The sequence below is a fragment of the Felis catus genome, chromosome D1 (assembly GCF_018350175.1).
Source record: "Felis catus isolate Fca126 chromosome D1, F.catus_Fca126_mat1.0, whole genome shotgun sequence".
Classification (NCBI taxonomy): Eukaryota; Metazoa; Chordata; class Mammalia; order Carnivora; family Felidae; genus Felis; species Felis catus.
In genome coordinates, this window is record NC_058377.1 from 29,101,388 (window position 1) to 29,120,891 (window position 19,504).

Genomic DNA, 19,504 nt, shown 5'->3' on the forward strand with positions numbered 1-19,504 from the left:
TGTACCTGTTCCAATGGCAAGCCATGGGCACCATCTTTGTACAGTATAAAGAGCTCTAGACTTAAACAACAGGAAATAGGCTCCTTTCATATATTCACCACCTTAGTCAGCTGAGAACCATTCACCATTACTTAACCTTTCCAAGTCTTTTCCATACCTGTGGAGCAGGCACAATATTCGTGCTGACCTGTAGGAAAGTTGCTGTAAACTCACTTGAAATGGTGCATGTGACAATATTTTATAAATAATACATTCCTATATAAGTGTGTTAGTAGAAAACTATAGGTTCATTTTACTTATCATTTCTATTCAAAAAAACCTTTTTACTTTGAAATAATTATTGATTCATAAGAAGTTGCAATAGTAATAGACACAGGTCCCATGTGCTTGTGACCAGCTTCCCCAGTGATGGCATCTTATATAATAAAGTACATTATCCAAGCCAGGCTATTGATATGGGCACAGTGCAATTAACTACACTATGGAACTTCCTTTCATTTCACCAGGTTTTATATATACTCGTTGTTACTGTCTTTGTGTATAATTCTATGACATTTCATCACTGCAAAGCAACTCCCTCATGGTGCTCCTTCCTCTTCCCCGCCCCAACCTCCAGCAACTGCTCATCTATTGCATGTCTTTATAATTTTGTCATTTTGAGAATATTACAACAGGGGGATCATCAGTATGCAACCTTTTGAGACAGACTCCTTTCATTCAGTGTAATGCCCTAAGGTCCATCCAAGTTTTTGAGTTCATCCCATTTTATTGCTACATAACATCTCATGGTGCGCATGGACCACAGTTTGTTTGAACACTCACAAATGCCCTAAGGTCCATCCAAGTTTTTGAGTGTATTTTGAGTTCATCCCTTTTTATTGCTACATAGCATCTCATGGTGTGCATGTACCACAGTTTGTTTGAGGACATTTGGATTGTTGCCAAGTTCAGCAATTACAAATAAAACTATGTCACTCCAGGATTTTAAGTGAAGCAGACAGACATTGCATCACTAATGAATGACCCAAGACTGTCAAGGGATAAGAGGTAGGGATAGACACTATAATAGAAATAATTATAAACAATAAAATGAGGCATAGTAATAAATATGAGCACTTTTCTCTCAGGACTGCTAGGGAATTAAATGAGTTGAAATAATCCCATTTTGTAGCCCAGGAGATCAGACAGAGGAAGTGATTTTTCCAAAGTCACCCAGACTGTTAACTGCTTGGGCCAGACTTCATCTCAGGTCTGTAAGAATCTGAAGTGCATGTTCTGTCTAAGATAGAACCACCAGCCAAACAGAATTGACACCCACACATGAGCACAGGCTAGCACTCCTTTTATTTGGAATGTTAAGGATTTGGCAACTTCTTTTAAGACATTCTTCTCAAGAATGTCTAGCATAAAAAATAAGGGCTGTAGTAGAAACAGTCTTGGACCAATACATTTTATGACCTCAACAGCTAGCAAGGTGAATACAAGATAGAAAAAGCTGCCCAATAAGGTCAGAATCACGGAAAATGATTTAGCGAGCATTAGCTCTCTTAGCTTACATGCAATTCACTCATCCAGGAACCTCATATATGTAAAACAAAAGCCAAACATGATTTTCCCCAGAATAGCTATGCTCGGTGCCATTTATCACATTCATGAAAGCTCATGCCCTTTCCTCTGAGAAGGTTCTGTCCCATCACTACCTTTTTTATTCAGGACTAATCAACTGGGTTATACAGATTCTTGCCTATGACAAATTAGAATTAAATAATCAGAAGAAGTATGGCTGTTAAAAGGCAGGTATGCTGAGTTTAGGAAGAATTGCAATTAATAGTCAGTTGGAGAGAAGGAAGGAAAGATACAGGAACTATAAAAACAGTCACAAAAATTTAAACAATATTTCAGGGCTATATTCCTGGCTATCCCAGTCCCCAAATGCTAAGATACAAATAATTGATATGCATGATGTTGGTGTTACATTATAAAGATGAGGCCAAATAGCATTCACTGTACTCAAGGAAACAGAGGAGAACACAATACATTTTTAAAACGTTTCCATTAAAAATGACTCAAGTCAATGATAAAGGAGTCAGCTTCAGTTACCTGGAAAATTCACTTCTGTGAAATAACTCATTCATTTGCTCCCTGAGGTATTACTGCATATGAGTAGATTGTAGGAGCAACTCACTCACAGGTGAATAGCTGTCATCTTAAAATCTCCGTGGAGAGGAAACAGAAAAGAAGACTTTATTATTTTCCCAGAACATCTGGCCTTTCCAAATATGTCATTGGAAATGGGGCCAGGTGTGTAACACATTCTAGTGGATTCCAAAGGCATTGTAAGAGGGAACAACAACCCTCCTTAGAAAACAATGGCCTGTACTGTCTCCTCTGCCACACCCATCTTTGCAATTTAAGATTAAGACACTAAGAAACTTTGGATTCACATTATTCATGGTTTTATGTTCATAGGACTTGCCGTGAATGCTGGCCTAGTGCCCCTTCTTCTGTCCTTTAGGAGAAGAAAAGAAAACCATCCTTGGAATTCACCTGTTTTGCAATGTTTTCCAAACATACTGGCCACTTGCCAGTCCACTTTGCTTGCCTGTTTTAGGACCTGCCCATTCTACGGGGTGTGGGGGGGAATTCTTTGAGGAAGCAGCCTGTGATTCCATCATTATTTTAATTCCTAAGATGGAGGTCACTCAGTACAGATTTTATGTGTGTGAAGGTTGTTAAACAAGCACTATATTCTCTAACAAATCCACATAAATAAATGTTTTTTTAAAGACCCATTATCTTCTTCTGAAAACAAATTAAATATACCTTTTTTATATCTGAAGATAAAGAATAAATACATGGTCAAATGTTCAGTGGTTTCCATGTCAGTTGCAAAACCTCTGAATGTATGTTTGCACAGCACTTTTTTTTGAGATGTTTACAATGCTTAATAATTATGATCCTGTAAAAAAATCTCTAGTTTTCCTCAGAGGTGAGGCAGATGTCCTCCAGGAAAACCTAGTTTCTTCTTCCAAGATTGCAAAGGAAGCTGGAAGGCCAGAGGTCTCCAATGGGGTATCCGTGTCTGGAGAACACAGATGCTGGGGAGACTTTAGATCTACATCTGAGATCTTGGTGACTTTTTCCAAAAATTTCAGCCTACTTTCATAAGAAGGACTGTTTTGTGGTTTGTTTGTTCACTTTTAAGTGAAAATGAGCCTACAATACACAGTGACTTCAAAGGGGTTCCCAAGAAAGTGGCAATGATAGGAATATTTACACCATGGAAATCGGCAAATGCTACCAGGCACCCCTGCCTTCCCTACCTCAGCCCCAATCAGTGTTAAACATCTGCCAGTGTACCAAGACCTAAAACCTTTCCATTTTCTTTTTTGTTTTTAACTGTTTAAATGTTTATTTATTTTTGAGAGAGAGAAAGAGAGCACATGAGTGGGGGGAGGGCAGAGAGAGAGAGGGGAGACACAGAATCTCAAGCAGGCTCCAGGCTTCAAGCTCTCAGCAAAGAGCCTGACATGGGGCTTGAACCCAGGGACCATGAGATCATGACCTGAACCGAAGTCAGATTGAGCCACCCAGTCTTCCCTAAAACTTTCCACTTTCAACTATATGTCATTTCAGGTATAGTTCATACTCATGTATTTTGAACTATTTTTTTTCTTTTCATTACATCTGTTTATTTTTTATATTTTAGATTTCATATAGATTCTGATACATGCAAGCTTTGGACTATTCTCTAGTGTGATAATGGATTTGTTGGATCATTAGTCTTTACCTCTTTCCTATAATTTCTAGGGATTGGTGGCATGTGTTTGGTCTGTCTTTTTAAACCATAAGCATTACCATTCTTGATCTTTAATTGTCTGCTCATTAAAACGTTCTATTTCTAAATGAAAGTTTAGTTATTCATTTCTGTTATATAGATCCCCACATTTAACCAACAGATTTCAAGTATTGCATCAGCATTTTGGGAACAGGGCTGTCCAGTTAGCTAAATTCTCAACTGTAATCTTATGGGAATTTCAAAGGAAATGTCATTGCAACTTTTATTTCCTATTCTTACATGCTGAATTAACCACCACATTGTTCTAAAAAAATGCTATTTGACATTCAAGTTTTATTGGCTGCTCTTCTAGACCTTTAAAACAACTTTCCAAGGCCTTCTCAACTCCATGTGAGAGAAGAAATAGCATTCTAAAAGTAAATATTGGTAGACACTCTGCAGATGCACATTTTAAACTTGCAAATCCTCCAGGTTCCAAAGCTTTTCAAATTTGGGAGACAATGCTTTGAGTTTAAGTGCTTAAATGTCATTGAGAGGGGGAAAAAGACAATAGGGAACTAAAGACAGCAAAGTGAAGGCCAAAGCCATGAGAAAAGGAAAGGCAACTGAAAGTAGATCATAGCCTGGAAGATTTGAAGAGGAGAGGCATCATTTAAATGTAGGATTTTCTGAGCTTTTTTGAGACTGACTTGTAACTACTATGTTGTATAAAAGATTGGGAATATGGACGAATCTCCTTCATTTTAAGAGGAAAACCTTACCAGTGTACCATTATAAGGAGTTCCTTCAAAACACTTACACAAAGGTGAAATGCCTTTCAAAAAATTTCTAGGCTCAGAAAACTATGTATTTAGGATTAAATCAATGCATTCTTGGATGTCAAGCATTTACAAAAACATCTGAATTTACCAGATACATAAAAACTGGTCTTGTGTTTAGACATAGTTTTGTATGTAATTTAAATACAAAATTGTCACTCAGTCCAAGCAATATTCCCATGGGGCTTGTGCCTTTGGTAACATAAGCTATTGCTCCATTTATGTTAAAGTTAGGTTTTCTGATATCTCTTATGTATATTTTAATATTCTTGTTAATGTTACTCTATCATAAAGACATTTTATGTTTTGATATCTGAGTTCTGTATACAAAGAATATTTAGTGGATTTATTTATTATCTCCCTACCACAAGGTAGGGACTGACATATGTATCTTGGTTTACATGGAGGAAATGAGAGAGTGAACACTTAACTGATGCTCTTAGTAACAAAAAAATCCAGTCTCTCAGGTAGGAAGTACTGCTTCCATAAATGATGTTACAAATTAGGGGCAAATTTTCAGATCATTATTTCCCATGTTGTTGTATGTGTATTTTTAAAATTTCATTTAGATTCTAATTTACATACAATAAAATGTTCCTCTTTTTAGTGTACACTTTGTTGTTTTGACTTATGTGAGTAGCAACATAACCAGCATCCTACCCCATTCAAGATATAAAACATTTCCATCACCTGAAAAAAAAATTCCCTTGGGCCCTTTTGTAGTCACATCTCCCCAAATCCCTGCTCTTGGTAAGCACTGACTTGATTTCAGTCACTACAAATTAGTATTGCCTGTTTTAGAGTTTTCTATAAATGAATTCATGCACTATGTACTTTTGTGTCTTCTTTTGCTCAGCCTGATTTTGAGAATCATCTATTTTGCTACATGTAACAATGATATGTTCCTTTTACTTGCTGAGAAGTATTTGTTGTTTAAATATACACAATCTGTCTATTTAATTGTTGAGGGTTTGTGGTTATATCTAGCTTGAGACTATTATCAGTGAAGCTGCTATGAAAGTGTATGTTCATATTTGTAGACATACATTTTAATTTACCTTTGGTGAGTACCTAGAAACAGAATTTCTGGGTCATATGCTAAGTATATGTTTAACTTCATAACAAAGTGCCAAACTCTTTTCCACAGTGCTTATACCATTTTACAGTCCCAGGACTTACGTGTAAGATTTTCAGTTGTTCCACATCCTCACCAACATTTTATACTGTCAGTTTCTTTCTCTTTCTCTCTTTCTTTTTCTTTTTTTTTTTTGTTTTGTTTTAAAGTTTCAGCATTCTAGTGTAGTGGCATCTCATTATGATTGAATTTTCATTTCTGTGGTAAATATATTGAGTATATTTTCATGTGCTTATTTTATTCATATATCTTATTTTGTGAATTGTCTGTTCATTTTTTGTTGTTGTTGTTCGTTTCAAGATGGGTTGTTAGAATTAGGTTGTAAGAATTCTTCATATAGCCCAGGTAAAGCCCAAACATATAGCCCAGACAAAGTTCATAAATTATTTGTCAGATATATGTATGGCAAATGTTATCTTCCAGTCTATGGCTTGTCTTTTCATTTACACTTAATGGTGTTTTTAATTTTGTTGAAGCCATTATGAGTTAAGTTGCACCTCCTCCAAAAAAGATACCCTGAAGTCCTAACCTTAATGCCTCAGAATATGATTTGTAAATAGGGTCTTTACAAAGTTAATCAACATCAGGTGAAATCATTAGTGTGGGCTCTAATCCGATATGCTTGGTGTCCTAATAAAAAGATAAAATTTGACACAAAGAGAGGCACCCAGGGAGAAGGCCATGTGACCATGAAGGTAGAGGTCAGGGTGATGCACCTACAAGCCAGGAAACACAAATGTCTGCCAGTCGACCACCAGAAGCTAGGGGACAGGCATTGGACAGGTTCTCCCTTACAGCCCTCAAAAGGAACCAACCCTCCCTACCCTTGATCATGGACATATAGCCTCTAGAACTATAAGAAAATACATTTCTGTTGTTTAAGCCATGCCATTTGTAGTACTTTGTTACAGCAGCTGTGAGAAAATAATGCCAAACCAAATTTATTCATATTTTCTTCTTTTATGATTAGAGCCTTTGATGTCCTAGTAAGTCTTTATCTCAAGGTTACTAAGATTGTTCCTACATTTTCCTCTAGATCTAGGCTATTCTTTCATCACACACAGGCATACCCCACACATTTTCCTATTCACTGAAATTTCTGTTTGGATTTTCTAATGCCTGAAGGAACATTTGTTTTTGTATAATTTCTAGAATTAATCATAGTTTCTACTAATGTGTAAATATACCAAGTGACTCTGTGTTCATCTCTTCAAGTTCAACTTGGAGTAAGTTTTAGTTCCAAAAGGATAAGGAACCAACCATTCTTTTGGTTTCCTTCCTATGAAGGTGGAGATGATCATAACTGATGTTTAATACCAATGATCGAGTACCCAGGACATTCATATCTAGGGTGCTTCACCATTTCTAGCCTCCTTCTTCCACCCAGGAGGACTATTTATGTATACGTCAAATAGGTACAGCTCTGGGGAAATGTCCTAAAAGTACTGAGTGAGGAGATCCTTTCTCTCTTGGATGCACAGTGACACCAACATTTATAATGGACATTCTAGCCTTCTAGCATTCTCTTTAGAGAAAGGGCAAATTACCATTTGACCCACGGGTCTCCAGATGAGAAATTTGTGTCTTTGTTGGAAGTTATTCTTATGGCACCTCTGTTCTTCCTGGTTGGGAAAACAAAAGTCTTCTATGGTCATAAAAAGGACTAAGAAAAATAATTCAGCACATTTTATCTCTATAAATCCTTTTTTTTTTAATGGAGTACTTGGTGACTGATGCATGTGGTCTGTTTGCTTTTACATTACTATGCTACAAACACAGCATTACTTTCTGATTTCCCAAAATTTTGCTGTGTATTAGAACAGAGTCTTTAATAGAATAATAGAATAATGCTGAAAAATTCCTACAGGTAAAGTCCTTACCCTTGACTGACAGATGTCTCCATGTCACAGTTGGCTCTGGTCTGCCAATAGCAAGACACAGCAGGGTCACACTGCTTCCCTCATTTACAGTGATGTCTGAGGAGATATTCATGATCTGGGGAGGAACTGTAAAGAAACAAAGGAGAAAAGAAATACATGAGGATGATTCCTTGTACTCAAAAGGAGGTATTGGCCTATAAATATTTGCATAGCATGTTTTTATGGTAAGTATTATTCTCAGTAATAATATTCAGATTGATTGATTTGACAAGGATGTGGCCATTTACACCACACACTGCTAGTGTTCAGCTGCTCAACCCGAGCTCTCCCCAGAGTGTGGCAAAAGTGCAAGTACTTGCATAGCTTTGTTTTCCTCTTCTTTGCTTCATTGCCTACCTGAAAAGATACAACTCCTCATTCAAGGGACCTCAAAGATCATGTCCTCTCCACAGTTTTCCTTAACTTTTCCCAAATCCAAACAAGATAATCACCTGTCTTTCCCACTGTATTTGTCTGAACTTCCCATGGGGAGGGGACTGAGCATGTGGTATCACAGCTGTTTTTTTTTTTTTTTTCATGCCTGTCTTTTTACCTAGACTTAGTTGCTTGAGGATAAGGATGGAGTCACATACATCTCTATTTCCACAGTGTCTGGCACAAAGGCTGACAAGGATACCTGCTTAATTCCTCTTTGAAAGAAAGATCCAAAGAACAGATTAAACAAATCCAAAAACTATGAGATGGGTGTGGGGGTATGAGGTCAAACCTTTTCATGGAGGATTTCAGATACCTAAAGCTTTCTTCTCTGTTATATTCACATTCTCAAAGGGACGGTAAGAGAGGCTCCAAGCCTACGGCTATGCTGATTTATTCAAACTGCCAGTTTAATTATGAATTATTAATTACCAAACAGGTAGAGTGCTGGTAGATTCCAAACCACCCTGAGTCAGTGGCAAAGGAGAATTATGGCTGATGCTTGATGCAGACAATTCTGCAGCCTCAAGTTTTATGCTGCGGGGACCTTAGAGGTAAGTCTTTTCAAGGAGAAGCCATAAGTAACAAGTAGAACATTGGACTTCTTAAGGGAATCCCCATTAGCAAATAAATAAAAATTGCCTACCCTATAAATCTGCCATATTTTGGATTATTTCTGCATTAGGATTTGGCCTGAAATTTCATTGAACATATTTTACCCAAATACACACTGGGAAAAAATAGTGTGCATTCTAACTACACTGCATTCTCTTGAGAAAACTGTACTACCTGTTTTTCAGTATTTTCTAGCTTGTTAAAAAATAGTTCTGGGCTTAGAAATGTCAATACTTTTTTCACTTTTATAAAGCAACAACTTCAGTGCACCTTCCACAATATTCTCAGAATAATGTCTGCTTTAGCTGGTTGTGTTAGACCATCTGAAGTTTTCTTTCTCTGGACCCAGGAGTCTCCCTGGTGCTGGTCTTAAGGTAGATACAGTTCAGGAGAGGAGTTCATACAGTCAAGTTAGTGGAGGAGAATTTAGTGCATTGCAGCTATGATGCCGAGGGACAGATCTCCCAACATGACCCCCAGGTCTGAATCATCAGTTCTGTACATGCTATATTCCCTCTGATAGTTCAAGGAGTCCTGGATTAATAGATATTTGTAAAATTCCATGGATATTTAGCATGAACTCCTCATTCTCCAGGTGCTCAGTCAATGTCACCCATTAGGAGGCAGGTTCCTGGAATGGCATTGCAAAGGTTAATCCAAACATTTCCACCAAGCCCCAAGCATCACTAACTGCCACCCCCCGCACTTCAGGAATGGTGCTGCCACTTTCTCAAAGGAGGAAAGATAACCATAGTTTCAAGGGTATGGATACCAGTAAGAAAGGAAACATAGAGAAGGGATTGAGAGGAAGAAAAGTTCTTTATGTTCTCAATTATGATAACCTTATTAATATGCAAATGTAATTATGTGTGTTAATACACATGCTTATTTTTAAATTGCTTGCACACGTATTATCTCATGGTTTCCTCACAAATTAAAAAAAAATAAAACAAATATTCTCACCATGAAAAATGAAGAAATTAAGGCATGTGGAGGGTTAGGTAAACTCCCCAAAATGCCATGGTTAGTAAATGTCCTAATTCTTTCCATTAAGTTAAGCTGCTTCTTTGGTCAACATCTTATCAATGCTCCAAACACAATATTTATATTTGCATAATCTGTTTCCTCTGCTTCAAATGACCTTCCAGTGCATCTTCCCTCGTGGAACTTGGGGCACCTGTGTGACTCAGTAGGCTAAGTCTCTGACTTTGGCTCAGGTCATGATTTCATGGCTCCTGCGCTCGAGCCCCAGGTAGAGCTCAGAGTCTGGAGCCTGCTTCAGATTCGGTGTCTCCCTCTCTCCCTGCCCCTCCCCTGCTTGCACTCTGTCTGCCTGTCTGTCTCAGAAATAAATAAACACTGAAAAAAAAAAATTCCCAGGTGCCTGGGTGTGTCAGTAGATTAAGTGTCTTATTTCGACTCAGGTCATGATCTCATGGTTTGTGGGTTCCAGCCCTGCGTCAAACTCTGAGATCACAGCTCAGAGCCTGAAGCCTGCTTTGGGTTCTATGTTTGCCTCTCTGTCTCTACCCCTCCCTTGCTCATGCTCTGTTTCATTCTCTCACAAAAATAAATAAACTTTGTAAACAAATTTTAAAAAATTCCCTCACAGCACTTACCACAAGGAACAAAACCACCTCATTCCTGTTGCTTCCCCAGCACACTGCTTACACTGAAGGTAGGAGTACATCTTAGACATCTTTGTTTCCCCCAGGGTGTGCTTTTGACAAGCAGCATCTTCAAGGAAGGTTCTCAACGCTTTTAATTTAATTTTAAATCTGAATTTAATTTGGCAATACTTTTATGACCCTCCCCTCGTTAGCATGATAATTTTTTGAAGGAGCTCTTGGAAGTGAATAAATGTTTCTACATATTTTTATAGGAGACCTTTGTTCCATTTGCAAACACTAATCTGTGGCAAATGCTATCTGTTTCTAAGTATCTATGAAATTTATGTGTCAATCTATGTATATATGTATGTATGTATGTATCCATCCATCTATCTATCATCTATCTATCCATCTATAGCTACCATCTATATCCTATATATAGTTATATCCATCTATAGCTACCTATATATATATAGGTAAACACAAAAATCTTAACCAAAAACCAATATTATTCACTGAAAATGACAGGACCTACACAAGTTTAATTAAAAGATGACAAATAGCATAGTGTGTTTTAGTCAGATCTGCAGATATTAGGAGCCCCACCTCTGCTGATCATGAATGCATCCAGTTATCTTGTCCTTGATGGTGGTGGGTTGCATACAATAGGGTCTCCATTAGTGCATGTTGTTCAATGGACAACTACAAGAATTTCAAATTGTAGTTATTTAACATAAATAGATAAAAATAGTTAAATAGATATAGACATTTAGATGTATAATTAGACATAAATAAAATGTTGTCTGCCAGTCTATGTATGTATATACACATACACATACCACACACAGAAAGTGACAGACAGATAATATTTTATCAGATAGCAATGAATTATCTTGAGGAAGAAGCAGATTTGCAAAAGTATCTTTGGGCTCTGGGTTACCATAAGGTATATACAAATTCTATCTTTACCCTCAGAATGGCCAGCTGCTCTTAAACATACCAGTGAGTCCTGAACCTGGCACATCTTCTCCAATCACATGGCCATGAGAAGTTTATTGTCTATAGCTTTGAATGTTACAAAACTCTTCATTTCTCAACCTGCCTCCATTTTATAATTCAAACCCCATACACCTACCACAATCACTTCTTAAATATCTCTGTTCTGTCTAATACCTCCAACAATCTGCCCCTTGCTAAGACTGGGAAATCCAAACTTCTTAGCAGGATTTACAAAACCATTCACAGTCTGGCCATAGCCTACTAGCCTCTTCTCTAACTAGTAGACCCCAGATACTTCTCTAAGGCTACATCATTCTCTCATCTTTGTGCTTTTACATATACTGTCCCTTCTACTGGGAAAGCACTTGCCTACTTCTGAGCCATTTGAACACCTCATCCTTCAACACTCAACTCACATATGAGCTCGTTTACGAGCCCTAGCTGTTTTCTCTTCTGTTCCCTAGGCATTCTTGTTTATGTCTTTATCATACAATTTATCTTTGCAACTAAGCTATTCCATGGAAGGAATCTGCTCTATCCTTGTATTCCTGTTATATAACACAAAACCCGACGTGTAGTAACATCCTTTTCCCCTCTAAATGTAATGTATGAATGAATCAGTTTTTAAATTGGATATCTTATAATCTGTCAAGTGTTTTCCATCCTAGAGATCTGACATTTCCCGTTTCCTCTACCTGAAGTACCCCCCCCCACCTTAATCTTATGTTTTTTCCTTCTGGGCTCAGTTTTGACATTGCCTCCTCAGAGTAGTCTTGGTTACTGACTTGAGTCCTACCCCCAACTTATCTAATTCATATTATTTTGTTATAATTTCTCTTCAACCTTAAATTTTCCTTAATGATTCCTATATAGTTTTGTGGTTTTATATTCATTTTTATAACTATTTGTTTAAGGTCTCTCTGGTCCAAAACTATAGGCTGTATAAACCATTATATCACTAGTACTTAGAACTATAACAGGTGCTTAATAAAGCATATAACAGGTGCGTAATAAAATGTTTCTGAATAAATAAATGCTTACTATATTTAGAGTTGAGCCTTGAACAACACAGATTTGAGTACACATATAATGTTTTTGTGCAGTACAGTACTATACATATATTTTCTCTCCATTTTGATTCTTAGTAACATTTTTTTCTCTAGCTTATTTTATTATAAACAATATAGTAAAAACTACATATAACATATAAAATATTTGCTACCAATGTTTTATGTTATTAGGCTCTTAATAGTTAAATTTTTGGAGAGTTGAAAGTTTTCATGTGGATTTTTGACCTTACTGGGGGAGTGTTGACACCCCTATCCCTCATATTCAAAGGTCAATTGTAGTTTGTTATACATGTTATTTTGCATTTGTGGGAGAGCAAACCTGAGTTAATTAGGGGTTAAAATGCACACATTCTGACATATTAACACCACCTTACATAAAGTTGATTATAATATAGTTGAAACAGCTTGTGAGAAGGCCATTACCATAGCTTAGGTTCCAGGCTCCAAAAGACCTGTGCAACCTTGGATATTTTTGGGTTAACTCCTCTGAACCCCCAGTTCTTCATCTATAAAATTAAGACAGCATTTTTCTCTCTGTCTATAATTAATTCTAGCTGTTAAAATTAAGAGCAATGTATATAGCACACTAGCATGGCACCTGGAAATTAGTACTTAATAATTGTTAGTTGTTATTATTTATTTTTATATATTCATTTTTGATATTATTCATGCCATTTAGAATAAGCCTAGTCTGTGCCCAATTGCTCATTTTCTAAATCTCAGTTCCTTCAACTTTAAATCAGGGCTTATATATAGTTGATGTTCACCTTGGATAACTGGGAAGACTTCATTATATATGCTTCCAGGGTAAAAAGTATATATTAAATAAATATAAATTTCTTCCTCTTTAGCTGAATAATTGAGCCTCAGCAAATGAGTGGGACAAATCACAGATTTGTATAAAGAAATTGCCTGGCTTTTTCTTATCTCTTTTCTCTTAGGGGGTGTCTGTTTCTGTTTGTAGAAGGAACTGAGTACAGGCTTTAGCACCATGTGCCATTATTTCAAGGACATTAATTTCACCCATCTCAAACCTACTCTGACTCTGTCCAGCCACAGTATTTGCAAGTGTTTTATTTATGACTGGATGGCACCGTTTAAAAAGTATTATAATTTGGAGTAATAGAGGCTAAAGTTTGAATACCTTTTTCCCCAACTTTTTTTCTGTGTGATTAAAAAAAAATGATGTGATTAAGCTTCAGGTTCCCCTACCTAATATGGGCATAAAAAGATACATCACACAGGAATATGGAGATTAGATTAGAGAGAATGTTTTAAGGAGACTTAAATAGCTATTACTATTATTTTCTCCTCCTCCTTCTCCTCCTTCTTCTCCTTCTTGTTATCCTCAGGGAATAACAAAATATTAAGAGACCATGTGAAAGCTAACATAAATATGAAATGTTCTCCATTATACTCAAAGCTGATTAAAAAAAAAAATAATACATAAAAGAATTGGTGTTTTATTCTTGTAGGGTTAACTTTTGTTTTGTATTTTAATAAGCAAGTTTATTTCATAAGGTGTAGGTAAGAATAATTTGGGAATTATAGCATACATGATAGGCTAGGTCATGCCATATTTTGTATACAGAAATTATATGGTGCCAAAGGCAAGACATGAAGTGTCAGACAAATGATCTGATCTTGGTTCCTCCATAGGTGTATGATCTTTGTAAATCGCTTAACCCCTCTGGCTAACATGTGCATATACACATGTGTATGTGTGTGGTGGTGGTGGTGGTGTTCAGTTGTTTGTTTTAAGTTGCTTGGTTCTAAGTGAAAAAAATAAATTGTGAATTCTCAGGTTTAAAATTCTGCCAGTTGGTGATCTTCGAGCAACATTACCAGTCCAGGAGTGTTGTACTGGGAACACAGCAGTAACAGCACCAGCGGCAGTCACAAAATTGCTAGTGTTTAGTTCTTTTAGCCTAGTATTAATTGCTCTGTATGTATTATTTCCTTTAATCATGAACATATTCCTAGGAAGCACCCTCTTTTAAAAATCAGCCTAACGGTAGATATATACATCAATGGAATAGAATTGAGAGTCCAGAAATATATCCATATTTTTATGGTCAATTGATTTTCAACAGATGCCAAGACAATTCAATGAGCAAAGAATAGTCTTTTCAACAAATGGTGCTGGGACAACTGGATATCCACAGGCAAAAAATGAAGTTGGGCTCCTACTTCACATTCTACACAAAAATTAACTCAAAATGGATCAAATACCTCAAAGTCAGAGCTAAAAGAAGAAAACACAGGTGTGAATCTTTTTTACCTTGGATCAGACAACAGTTTCTTAGATATGACAGCAAAAGCACAAGCAACAAAAGAAAAAAATAGATAAATTGGACATCATCAAAATAGAAAGAAAGCTTTTAATTTCGTGCTTCAAAGAGTGCTATAGAAAAAGTGAAAAAGAGAAGCCACAGAATGAGATAAAATTTTTGCAAATAATATAGCTTATAAAGGACTAGTATCTAAACTATATAAAAACTTTTACAATTCAATAATAAAAGCCAAATAGCTTAATTTAAAAATAGACAAAAGATTTGAATAGACATTTCTCCAAAGAAGATATACAAATGGCCACTATACACATGAAAAGGTGTTTAGTATCATAATTCATTATGAAAATGCAAATCAAAACTCCAGTAAGATTCTACATCACTTTCACTAGGATAGTTGTAATTAGCAAAAGGACAAAGAACAATGGAAGTTGGTGAGGACATGTAGAAATTGGAACCCTCATGCACTGCTGGCAGAATTGCACAGTGTTGCAGCTGCCTTCAGAACAGTCTGGTGGGTCCTCAATGGGCTCAGGATAGTGTTACCATATTCTCCACTCCTAGGCATACACCCAAGAGGAATGAAAATACAAACCCACAAAACTTGTACACAAATGTACGTAACAGCGTTATCCATAATAGACACAAAATGGAAAAAATGCAAATGTTCATCAATGGCTGAAAGGATAAAAAATGTAGTATATTCATACAATGTAGTATTACTCATCTATTTAAAAAATGAAGTACTGATACAGGCTACAACATGGGTGAACCTTGAAAACACGTTAAGTGGAAGAAGCCAGACACAAAATGCTGCATATTGTGTGATTTCCATGTATGTGAAATGTCCAGAATGGGTACATCTATAGAGAAAGAGAAAGTACGTTAATATGTTGCTAGGGCTGGGGAGAGGGGCAAATAGGGAGTGACTTCTAATGGGCACAAGGTTTCTTTTTGGAGTGATGAAGATGTTCTAGAATTGGGGGGGGGGTGATTGTTGCAAAACCTTGAAGATCGATGGAAGATAATTCTGGTAAATAAATCATAACCCTGATATAAATGTTATTAAAAAAGAAACATGGCTTGTCAGCTGTGGATAGGAAGAATCAAAAGTTTCTGTGCTATATGAGGAGAAAAGGCAACCTGCTACTTGTGGATTCTGAGAAAATACCTTTTTCATGTATTGCTAGTTCATTGCATTATGCTTAACCTACAATTGCTAATCTGTCTCTCAATAGTGCCCACTGTTTCCCCTTTCTTTTCTTTTCATCAAGACAGCTAATGCTACCTTACCCATGTCAGCCTGTTTTGCAACTCTTGAAACTTCCCTGCTTAGCACAATTCCACACTTGTGCATACGCTGTACCCTCTGTGTCTGTGTCTCTTCCCTTGCATCTGCCTGCACAAGACCTACTTTTACTTGAAAACTGATACTGAGATATAATCCTCTCTCTGTCAGTTCTTCCCATTCCAAAGACAAATGTAAGTCTGTGCCCCAGGGCTACATGCACATAATGATGTAATACATTCATTATAAAATATTTATTTATTGTCTACTGTATCCTGGGCATTATCTTTGGGTAGAAGAGTAGACAGAAAGGTCCTTCTCTTGTGTGAATTATGGAGCTTAATGTCTAGAAGGGTAAACTGATGTTGACAAATAATCATAGGAATCAATGTGTGGTTGTGCTACGCGTGGTGGTGCAAAGTGTGACAGCCTCAAATAGAGGGTCTGTCCTGGTCAATGAGTTTGGGTGAACGGTTTGTTCTGGGCAGAGCTGGGCAGAGGGACCAATGTATGTACAGGCTCTGCAAAGACACAGAATATGGTTCACTTGGGTGCCTGTGGCTGAAGTCAAAAGAGTGAAATCACACAAATGGAGAGTGGATGGGCAGGGCCAGACCTTATAGTTTATTGGAGGAAATGCTAAGGTTTGGGTCCTTTTTATAAGAGAAATTGCAGAAGGCATTAGAATGTCTAAAGATGATGATGATGATGATGATGATGATGATGATGATGATGGTGTGTGCCAGGGGCTGGACAGATTTTCATTGAAAATAGGTTGTTGTTGGCTACAGTACAGAGAGCAGAAGGAGCTAGAGCAAAATAGGAACAGGAGAACTAGCTAGGATGTTGTCCAGCAGTGAGGTGGTAGCAGCTTGGACAAGTGTACAAGCAGGAGAGATGGGCAGAGATGGCATCTTACGTCTTACTTAAGAAGTAAGATGAACAAATCTTGGTGACTGATATCATTATGTGTTCAGTTCAAAGCACTTCTCAGGGTGTTCTATTCATTTCTACATCTCTCTTGCCCACTGGACTGGGGGATCTTTGTGATACAGGATTACATTTTGTTCATCTCAATATCCCTGGTATTGTTTAATGCCTGGTATCTAGGACGTGCTCAATGTGTGCTAAATTTAACTGATAAGTACAAGAGATTTTCCAGGTAATGCAACCTCTCAGGATCCAGTGGGGGAAGCTAGAGAGTAAGAACTAGTCTTATTTGCATGAGGTCACATCCCATTGCTTGGGAAGCAGGGCCAGATCCATATTGTTTGGTTTTATAGACTGTGAGTGTGAACATAGCCTCCCCACATGTCCCGGTGTGATAGAGTTTTATATTATGCCGGATAAGATTAGACCTGTTATACTCTGATTGCTTTCCTCTTCTTGGTTCTATTATGATGAGAGAAATGGTGGGGAATGAGAAGAAATGATTATGAATTATGGAAACATAAACACACACCAGGAACCAGGAAGCATCACAAACCACACAAGCTTTGCTGTGTTTGTTTGTAAGGGTTGTCTCTACAGCATCACTTACAGAAATTATTTATAGACTCAGGCACACATCTCCTATTTTTAATTTGCACAATTCCAGCAACTGACCATGATCAGAGAAATTACATGCAGTCAAAGAGACTTTCTCATATGGTCCTGTTCTTTCTGAGGCATGGCGATGCCCTCCCTCTGGGAGGCTCCTTTTGTTCTTTGCTCTGCTGACATGCTGCCTCCCCCTGAGAATGCTCGCCACACACACACACACACACACACACAACCACAGGGTTTAATTTATATCATACAATTTTAAAGTCAAAAAGAGACATTAGGGATCATCTAGCACAACCTCTTCATTTTGCAGCTCACTTTGGTTCTAGCCCCAATTCTGTCAAGTATTTGCCAAGAGGTGTAGGAAAGTCCCCAAATCTCTCTTAACCCACATGTCTCTCACACCAGAACCCCTTGGAATTTCTGGACCCCTAGGCTCTGGTTTCAGACCTCTTCCCTTCTCTACTTTCGCTCTTTAACTATGTCATAGCTTCTTTTGTTACTGCAACCTGGGGTCCCCCGCTTGTTCACTCATAGCATGACCTTGAACAAGTGTTTAAAGGTTTCTAACCTACAGTTTTCAAACTGCAAAGCAGGGTGGTGATCACAGGTAACTCATAGGGCCCTGTGAGGAATAAAGGGCAAATGAACAGAAAAGGGGGAAAAGTGTTTTATTATGGTGCCTGGGACATGGGAAATGTCAATATAATGGACTCTTTAATTCCACTTCTAGAATCATGCTTCCTTCCTTCCTTCTTCTCTCTCTATTTCTTTCTTTTTTTATCAGCAACTCTCTCTCTCTCTCTCTCTCTCTCTCTCTCTCTCTCTGAGAACTTCATGTCAGGAGGCACCATACAAAGAATTTGTCATGTACCATTTATTTTATCCTTGTGAAAACCCTATGAAGCCAGATTACTATTTCACATTTTAAGGATGAGGAAATAGAGGCAGAGGAAGGGTAAATAAATAAGTTGTCAAATGACACACAGCCAGAAAAAGGAAAAGCTAGATTTGTGTACCTGGTTCTGATGGACTTCAGAACCCAAGGTCTCAGTCCATGTACAAAGGCGCAATTCAAGTCTGCTTGGATCGAAAAGCCATGATTTCTGCCCCCTAGCAGAATTTTTTTTTTCTTTTTTTTTCCCCCCAGTTGGACATGGCATGGTAGGCAATGGAGAATTCTTGTAGGGTTTGGAGAAGTGACTCTCACACTGATTATCTGAAAGGGCAGATAATACCGAAAACTCCTGCCTCACTGAGTAAGTGGTAAAACTAAATGAGATAATGCAGGTAATGTTCCAGTATCTTCTTAACCATGATTTCTTCCCATTTCCTGCCTCAAGTTCCTGGACTCCTTATTTATTTCTCCCGTGTCACAGAATATCACCACAGAAAAAAGTTTGAAAAGGGACAATATCACCTGGTGTTTACCCCAACATTTCACCACAGAGTCTGTGATGCTCCAGCCCCAGTCTTGCTTTATTTAGGCCCTTACTGGCTGGGGCAGGTGGGGCTAGAGGCATGTCTGGGCTGAGAATTAGGCCAATCTTGTCCACTATTAGGATTTAATGACCTTACCTCAACCCTACCATCAACTCCTGTCTTTTGTGAGTTCTTTTCTGCTCAACAGACCTGTCAGCAGGTACTCTCTGATATTACCTTTGTGTGTCCAACTTGTCTTCCTATCCCAAATCTTACATGTCTCATTTTAAACAGGGAGAGGAGAGGGAAATGGGTTTGCTTCATGCCCTTCTTCAAAGTGTGTCCCATAATCTTATCCAATACCCAGGCTCCACATAGGTCTGGAGCACCCTTATGGACGGCTGCAACTGCCTGGGGCACATTCACCCAACCTCTCCAAGCCTTCCTGACTTGCTCCATATTAAAGACTAGTACCTTGTTGCTCTCTCCCTGCTCTGTGCAACCCACACCCCACCCCAGAGCTTTCTGATTATAAGGCTGAGCTGCAAGTTTCTGCTA

At 37.7% G+C, this 19,504-nt stretch overlaps 1 protein-coding gene across 6 annotated transcripts in view; it reads right to left on the reverse strand.

Moving 5' to 3' along the window:
• Positions 1-19,504, reverse strand: part of OPCML (opioid binding protein/cell adhesion molecule like) — a 1,071,462-nt gene that overhangs the window by 94,554 nt on the left and 957,404 nt on the right. For all 6 annotated transcript variants that reach the window (XM_023239305.2, XM_023239306.2, XM_019811573.3 and 3 more), the window contains one exon: positions 7,633-7,758. In XM_023239305.2, coding sequence (XP_023095073.1) covers positions 7,633-7,758 — 126 coding nt within the window. The remainder of the gene's footprint in view (positions 1-7,632; positions 7,759-19,504) is intronic.